This window comes from Abrus precatorius, unplaced genomic scaffold (assembly GCF_003935025.1).
Source record: "Abrus precatorius isolate BTA unplaced genomic scaffold, Abrus_2018 Scaffold8, whole genome shotgun sequence".
Lineage (NCBI taxonomy): Eukaryota > Viridiplantae > Streptophyta > Magnoliopsida > Fabales > Fabaceae > Abrus > Abrus precatorius.
Genome location: NW_020874428.1, coordinates 6,865,513 through 6,875,143, shown reverse-complemented (window position 1 = coordinate 6,875,143; position 9,631 = coordinate 6,865,513). Strand labels below are relative to the sequence as shown.

At 30.5% G+C, this 9,631-nt stretch overlaps 1 protein-coding gene across 1 annotated transcript; it reads left to right on the top strand.

Moving 5' to 3' along the window:
• Nucleotides 1-5,482: 5,482 nt before the first annotated feature.
• Nucleotides 5,483-6,973, top strand: LOC113874152 (anthocyanidin 3-O-glucosyltransferase 5-like). Its single transcript, XM_027512373.1, has one exon. It carries the CDS (start codon nucleotides 5,483-5,485, stop codon nucleotides 6,971-6,973), a length of 1,491 nt encoding a protein of 496 aa, XP_027368174.1.
• Nucleotides 6,974-9,631: the final 2,658 nt, after the last annotated feature.

Below are 9,631 nucleotides of genomic sequence, written 5' to 3'. Positions count from 1 at the left end.
TGATGTAGTGATTTGATTGTGATGAAGTCTGATGAGGATTTAATGTTGTAGTGTGATGTGAGTGAATATGGGCATATGTGTCGTACATGAATAAGTACTGTATGTGTGAGAATATGGTTGAATTGTGTGTGATGGACATGTTAAATATGGTTGTGAATATACTATGAATGGTTCAGTGATACACTGGGGTATGGAAGATAGAGGCGGTAGGAATACCTTGGGGAAGAGAGGGTGGTGGTGACACCAACAATGAGCGTGGATACACCACAGGCTACACACTCTCCTCCTGACTCGACCTCTGACTAACACCTTTGCCGAGGGGCTTGTGATCGCACACGTTGTATCCGTGAGGCAGAGGCTAACTGCCGACCATCCATGGTATAAAATTGTGATCATAGTGCCACAGTAAGCGTGGCTACGTGCAGCGAGCGCACATGTGGGTATATGAAATTGTTTTATGGTGCAGTGACCGCACTTGTGTGTGAATTGGTATGAAATGTTGAAAAGTGATGAATGTATTAATTGATACATGATTGAATTTGGTATTGAATATGTACAATATGCGAATGTGAGTCTTTGTGCTTGTGTGTGATAGTGTAGAGTACTCACCCTTACATTTTTTTCAGGTAACCAATACGATCAGCACCAGACTCAATGAAAAGATAGATGAAACTGCTATATAACTAAAAATTTATTTTTACAAAACATTGACTCTTAAAAAATTATTGTTCATTTCTTTATTTTTTTGAACTCAAGTAGAAACACAGTGTGCTTTTAAGAATTTTTTGTTATCATTTTTTTTCTACTTTCTCCTCATATCCTTTTACATGCTTCCATGACTTGCTTCTCTCTCCCTTTGAATATGGACAAAAATTTTCTTATTTCTCTTCATTCTCTTACGCTTATCCTCACTCCTTTTTCTTTTTAATTCTAATAAAAAATTCTTGTTTTCTCTTGCTACTCATTCACACTTCTATAATTCATTATTCACCCTTCGAAACTCAACAAAAATCTAATTTTATTTTAATTTTTTAGTTGAGCCTTGGGGTCAAATGAAAAGACAATAAAATAGGCAATGATGGTGGATTAAGGTTGGTACCATATTTGAGCTCGTTGTTATCATTGTGCTACTCATCTTCTCTTATGACCAAGACCTAATAAAAAAATACAAAAAAAAAATGATATTTTCATTGAAGTTTAATAAGGACGGGAATGGGTTAAGGAGGCATGAATAAAGGTAAGAGCACAAAAATACATTAAACAAATACTTAATTAAACCAAAAAAATATATTCTCCAACATATGAGGCAATCACAAGCCAAATAAAAAAGTTTTAATAAATTATAGTAAGTTGGTCTTGTTAAGTTTTTTAAACTAACCTTTCTCACCTTACCTCATTTCTTAAATTGGTTTATATTTTTTAGTTTCATCTGTTTAAGAGTGAATTAGTAAGCTAATCAATAAGTCTACTAAAGATAAATTAAAAAAATAAAAAATAAGTTGATAGACCAATGAATTAATAAACTAATCACCTAAAATTAATACAAGAATTTATAAAAACTTATACAAATTTTAAATAATATCTTAATATTAAAAAATTAATATTTAACTAAGAAATAATTATATTTTACCTAATTTGCCATTAACTTATATTTTAACAAAGTAAAACGAGACAAACTAAGGGCATTGAACATAAAACTTTTGTAACACCTTACTTTAATTTCTAAAATAAATTAATTTCGTAATAAATGGAAATAATAAAATTTCATTCATGGTTTCCAATATATGGTTTCAATAAAGTATTTCAAAATAAGGGAGTGTTACAAATTTGCATCAAAATAAACGATACATGACTAATTTAAATAATCACAATCTTCAAAAGAAATTTCCTAAGTCATATAGCAGTTTCATCCCTACTATTTGTGATAATCGTCTTGGTCACCTAAAAAATAAATGTAAAGGTGAGTACTCTACACTATCACACACAAACACAGAAACTCACCTTGCACGTCTCACACATTTACTAACATAATTCAAATCATGTATCAACAAACACAAGTAACACTTTCAACATTATATTCCAATTCACATACAGGTGCGTTAATTGCACTATCAAATAATTCACACACATGTGCGCTCACTGTGGCACTATCATCACAGTTTCCTGACGCCCTCAACCTCGGGGACTTACTCAATTCTAGATAGCCCTTGCTCCACGAATACAACGTGTGCGATACTAGGCTCCCTAGCAAAGATGTTAGTCAAAGGCTGAGTCAAGAGGAAAGTGTGTGGCCTGTAGTGCACCAACGCTCATTATTGGTGTTACCACCACCCTCTCTTCTCCAAGGTATTTCTACCACTCTATCTTTCTCAACCTAAGTGTATCACTGAACCATTCATAATTTTTCATATTTTCAAAAACAATCACAATCACAATTAATATGTCATTTCCACACACTTTCAACCATTTCATATCATTCATCATCAACAAATGGCATGTCTACACATTTCAACCACATTGTAGCCAACCATACACTTTTCATCACCATTTCATCACTAATCATATTCAATGTCAATCACATCATAATTAATCACACAAATCTCATCACAATCTAATCACAATCAAATTCATTTCATCATGCAATATCAACCAATGTCTAATATGTCATGCTTAACACGAAATGTCCATCAAAACACACATGTTCCTACATCCTATCTCAATCACATTCTCACACACAACAATCTAACGGATTTTTAATGCACAGAGATAGGGTAGAGTCCTCCTTACCTTGTAATGAAGACCCAAACACAAAATTAACAATGGAAGTGCTTTCCACACGAATTTTCATCCTAAATATAGGAAAAACCCTATAAGAAACCGAGAAGAATAGAGAAAGAATGAAAAACGTAAACCCTAACTCTTTAAACTCACCCCCAAACGCTCCAAACATGATTCCAACCTTCAATTTAACTCACGAATGGCTTTGAAAATAATTTAATCGGTAAAATAAGACTAGGAATCGAGAGAATCGAAGAAGGGATGAGAGGAAAGGTGAAAAAATGAATTTTATGAACCCTAACCCCTCAAATACCCTAAGAGTCGCAACACTCTCGCTACAGCAAGACCCCTTCTTACTGTGGAGAAAATCTTAGACGAATCTATATTCTGGTTTTTGCATAATCTTGCTATAGCGAGACCCTCTCGCTACATCAAGACTGCAACCAGAAATGCACCATCCTCTGTTACCTTCTTTGCTGCAGAGAAAACGCAATAGATGCACTCTCTTTGCCCAGGACCTTCTCGCTACAGCAAGAATGCTCCTGCAGCACACTCTTAGCCTATTTTTCAATCAATTTCAAACACACCCAATTATCAACCTACAATCAATATCCACAATTATATTTATATATATTCATCTACACATATATTTACATCATCGTATTCATCAAATACACATTCAAATAAAAACTCACATGTTCATATTAATAGTCAAAATAGTTTACAAAACTCAAGACATTACAACTTTCAATCTTATCCAGCATTAGTGAATTATGTGAAGCAATCCATCCTACACCACTCAATTTACCACCCTTTGATAGAATAGCAATATACACATAATGGGTGCACTCTTGAATTAGGAATACACTTTTTATCTATTCTTTTAAATATTTTTATAATTTGTGATTTAAATTTATCAAAAACAAAATATAAATTAAAATTAATAAATAAAAAATGAGGCTACTATAATTTTTATACTTTCTAATAAATTTCTAACGTTTTTCATCTTTACTTGACACAAAGATAAAAGATAAAAATATGTAAAACTCTTCAAGACTAATATCAATATTTTTACAATTTTTGCTACAATAGAGCCACCTTTCACACCAATAAAAATTTGGTTATATATTATTTTAAACTTATTTTTCAACACATTTTTTTGAAATTAATATATTTTTTAAAGAGCTAAAATAAAATTTTAAAAAATAGTTAATTTATAAGACAAAATTTAACTTTCATAAAATTATATTTAAAAAAATCATGTTGCTCGCAATGTTTTTCTTCGTGCCAAGAATGGTTGTATCCACCTTCTAGTTAGGCCTTATTACAAGGTTTCGCTTATTGAACCATGAGGCCCAAGAAGGATGAGTGAGGGCATCAAACTTGAATTTGACGGCTGCATGATATCAATGAATGACACCTAATACTACTTTTAGTTTATTTATAATAAATAATTATTAATATTTGTCTTAAATATTATAAATATTTTTTAAATATTAATTTTTAGATATCCTTATTTATTATAAAATTTATATTAATTTGAAACCATAACAAATGCTCCAAAGTTTTTGCATCCATGCACTGACCAGAATGCACGCCAAGTCTTCCCTCATTTATCTGAAAAGGAAAATCAAACAATTAGATATTATGAATAACAAAAATTAAATTATAAAAATTATATAATATTTTAAAATATGAAATTTTAAAAATAATTATATAATTTTATATTTTAATTAAATTTATTTATTTTATTTGTATATAAATATATCATTTCTAATACACACAATCTTTTATATTGTAATGTGTATGATACTATATAAAAGAATATATTTTATATCTTTTCACTGTGACATGATATTTTATATTAAATATATACTAAAAAACTATAATTATTAATTTTTAAAAATATATAATACTCTCATAAATATTGTAAATGAAATAATTATCTTTTGTCGTCTTCTTCTCTTTCTCTTTTCCCCATATATTCTTGCCTACTGGATGCCCGACACTTCACTTCACTTTAGAAGTGCACGGATTCGATCATGAATTTAGAACTGACATTTTTTAAACAATTTTTTCTTGATTACTTTAACACAGAAAATCAGTTTAGGATGATAACTTTTTTAAAAATCATTTTATCTAATGCAAAAATGACAGTTACTGAGTTCAATAATTGTATCGAATTTCATATACAATTTTATAAGTTTAAATAAATTTTTAATTTTTCTATATGAGAAAAGTATACTAAAAAAATCAGTATTATTATTTAAATTATTAATTTATTTTAAAATACTAACTCTACACTATCTTAAATACCGTATTTATCATTAATTAAAATTTATTTAAAATCAAAAAATTATGTAAATTCTATTTATGTAATAAATTTTACAAAGAATTTTGTGATTTAAAAAAAATATTAAAATTGTGTTGCCAGTTTATGGCACGCATAATATCACACAGCTATTTTTAGCTCTTAATTTTTGCTTGCACGTGTTAGAAATATACAGTTAAAATATAAATTTCCAACTGTACAAGAAAACATGTGGTTGGAATTCTTCTTCATATCTTTTCCCAAAGCTACAGTTGCATGCTCCACTTTCTTTATATGGAGCATTCTCCTTCCATCATTCACATACATAACAACATTGCAGGAGAGTGTTGGCTTTCAGTTCTTAAGACACCAAAAAACACATTCATAGCCATCATGGGAACTGTGGGCAATGGCTATGGCAATGGCAATGGCAATGGCAATGCAGCCATAAAATGCGACATTGTGGTTCTCCCAAGTCCAGGCATAGGCCACGTCACACCTCTCTTAGAACTCTCAAAGTTGCTCGTCACACACCATAACTTCCACGTCACCTTCCTTAACATCACCACCGAAGCTTCCACTGTCCAAAACCGCATCCTCCACTCACCAGACCTCCCTCCAAACATCCACGTCATCGATCTTCCACCCGTTGACCTCTCCTTAGTAGTCAACGACCAAACCCCAGTCTTAACCCGCGTTTGTCTCAATCTCCAAGAAAACATACGCAACATAAACGCACTTCTCAAGCAACTCCCAAACACACCCCAAGCCCTCATAATCGACTTGTTCGGTACCCAAGCTTTGGATCAAATTCCAAACATTCCCATCTTCACTTTTTTCACTCCCTCCGCACATTTGCTCGCTTTATCCCTTTTTCTCCCTCAACTCGACCGTGACGTGGAGGGAGAATTCGTGGACCTTCCAGAACCGGTTCAGGTACCCGGTTGCAAACCGATCCGAACCGAGGACTTGTTAGACCAAATCACGAGCCGTAAGAACGATGAATATAAATGGTATTTTTATCACGTGAGTCGCGTGCCTATGTCAGCAGGGATCTTAATGAACACGTGGCAAGATCTTGAACCCGTCACGTTTAAAGCACTGAGGGAGGATTCGTTTTACCGCAACATACCAATTCCACCGGTTTACCCCATTGGACCGGTAATCAAAGAGTACGAACCGGTAACCGAAACCGTAACTGAGTGTCTCGGTTGGCTCGATAACCAACCCGCAGGTTCGGTTCTGTTTGTTTCGTTCGGGAGTGGTGGTGTTTTAAGTATGGAGCAACAAACCGAGTTGGCTTGGGGGTTAGAACTCAGTGGCCAGAGATTCGTGTGGGTGGTTCGTGTGCCGAACGACGCTAATGCTTCGGCAGCGTTTTTTAACAATGGTGGCGATGTTGCTGATACGACGTCGTATTTGCCTGAAGGGTTTGTTGAAAGGACACGAGAGAGAGGCATGGTAGTTATGTCGTGGACCTCGCAAGTGGCGATTCTACGCCACGCGTCAACGGGCGCGTTTTTGTCACACTGTGGGTGGAACTCAACGTTGGAGAGCGTGGCGAATGGGGTGCCAATGATCGCGTGGCCGTTGTACGCGGAACAGAAGATGAATGCTACAATGGTGGATGAAGATTTGGGCGTGGCGGTGAAAGTGAAGTGTGGAGGTGGTGTGGTTGGGAGAAAGGAGATAGAGAGGGTTGTGAGAATGGTGATTGAAGGTGAAGAAGGGAAGAGAATGAAGCAACGAGCGAGAGAGTTGAAAAAAAGTGCAAAAAAAGCTTTAGAGGTTGGAGGAGCCTCGTATGAGGCGCGAGCTGCAGTGGCCAAGGCGTGCATGTTTACGAGAAACACCGTTTGCACTGAAAAGTTGCTGAAAAGGTGAAAAGGACTTCTTTGAAAGGTTAAAGATGGAGAAAGAATGTGTTCGACTGCGAACCGGTTTGTTTTTTAAATTTCAGTTTAATGAAATAATATTATGTAATAAAAAGAAATAAATAAATGAGTTGTTAAAAATATTAAAAACATTTGTGTAACATATTATAATGTATCTTTATATATTAATTATTGTTTCTTTTATATGTATAATAGCTGTCCTTGTAATTGTCTTGTTTTGACGGGTAAGGATTAGAGGTGGGTCATCGGTTATTCTACCTTTTTAAAAATAGTAATTAATAATTATTATGTTAGTTTTTAATAAAAATATTTTTTTATTAAATTGTTTTATTTCAAATTAATCAAAAATTATATTTTAAATATAAAAATATATTTTTAAAAATGAAATATTCTATCAAATTAAATTATTTTATTTTAAAATAAATTCTATTAAATTAAGATGAATAAATTTTAAATTTATAACTATACATAAATTCAATATAAGCTAAACGTGAATATCTCCTGAAACTACATGAAGAACATCAGTAGAGAAATCTAATTTGAGTGAAATAAATACAATCACCAGGCAGTAAATTAATAAAACCAAAAATATCTCGCTTTCTTCTCCTAGTTCACCTACTAGGTAACATAATGCTTTAGCTAGTACACAAAAGTGCATACTATAATTTTTTGTCTGTTAATAACGGCATGCATTGCATGATGCATATGAAGACTTATCTCTGATCATATATATATATATATATATATATAAAAGATGATTTAATAAATTAAATTAAATTTTTTATTGTTGGCTTTATGTGTCTATTATGACTTTTAAAATATTTATAAAATATATTATTAAAATAATTTTATAAAAAATAATAATAATAACAATATAAAAATATACATGTAAAAATTAAATAAATATATAACTTAATTTGATAATAAATTATTATATTATATTTAATATTAATTAACAATAATAATTTATTCTAAATATTTAAGTACTATATAAATTTAATTATTTATCTATTTTTAAGTAATTTTATTTATTTATAGATTTATAATAAAAAAATATGTGATATAAATAAATATTTTTAATAAATTTTTAAAAATAATTGGCCAATTGAGTTAGGACTACGCTACTTATTTTGTAAGTTTTTAAGTCTTATCAACTTTTTATATAGCAGATTTTTTGACTCGTGCTAGAGCTAAATTAGTTTGTATAGGTTATTTTCATAGCTTTAATCTTGAAAATTCTTTGTAAGGGGCAAAATGATGAAGTAAAAATTTAAACTAAACACATGTTATATGCATAAAATTTACTATCTAAGTACCATTAACATAATATTAATTTCAAAACTTATGTTTACTTAAATTATAGATTTTTTTTTAAAATGCTTGACATCCTTAGTAGTTACATCCGGACTAAAGTTTTTTATCTATGTTTTTTTAACATGAATGGCTATTTGTTTGCAAAAAAAAAAGATATTTTTTTAATTATTTAAACTTGCATCGTTAATGTCTAGAATTTAGCTGCTTGAGTCTTAAAAAATAAATTGTAAAACAAAAAGTTTAGACCAGAACTGTTTTGAGTTTAAAAACAAAAATTTTGATTTATTATAGTCATCTATTGCCAGTAACATATTTTAATGGATTAACTCAAAAAAAATAAATTAAATTTGAATTTGTAAAATAATTTGATTTATTACGAATATTGTTTTTATTTTTCTGAAAAATTATGAAATGAGTCTAACTGTACTTGACTATACTTTTAAACTTTTTCTAGTCCATTAAAAGTTCTAAATCTTGCACAAAATGAACAGAAACACAAGTCAAATTCAATTCATTAATTAATTTCCAATCCCACCTACGCACGTTAATCATAAAATATAAGAACAAACAGTTAATGCTATACTACTAGTTATGAACTTTTATGTGATTGCGATAGTTTCAAAAATAAATACTAAAAGAAAGGTTAACTGTTGGCATGCGATATTTCTCAAAGTGATTTTAGAAAATAATTATATATTAATTATTCTCTAATATTTTAAGAAGCAATTATATACACTAATTACTCTTTAAATTTACTGTAACAGAGCAGTTATATTATTACACTATGCGAATGACTATTTTGAAAAAAATGAAAAATGACTAATGTATACTACTAATTACATCACTTTAAATTATTTATATTTTATTTTACTTAAGTATAGCTATATTTAATAAACATATTTTGATATTTCACAAAAATAAAAATATTATTAGATTGAGACATCACGCAAGCGAAGATCATGACTGAGTACGGTCGAGTTCAAAAGATGGGAATTTAAAATTTTAAACTAAATAAAGATAAAATAAAAATAAAAAAATCTGTTGACTCATCTGAAAAGTGCCTTGTATATAATACTATAAAACATATAAAATGAATTAACCATCAATTTTAAAATAATATATTTTGTTTCCTATTTTTTCTTATACACTAATATATTTTGGTAGACCTTTAAACTAAAGTAAAACCCAATAATTGCATAGTATGTTAAAAGAACTTGGTCATTATCACAAACGAACTTTCTGTATTCGGTAAGGGACAAGTCACATCTTAAACTACAGCCACATACTTTGTCTTCCGATAGAGTTGACATTTAAATTATTAAAGTATTATTTT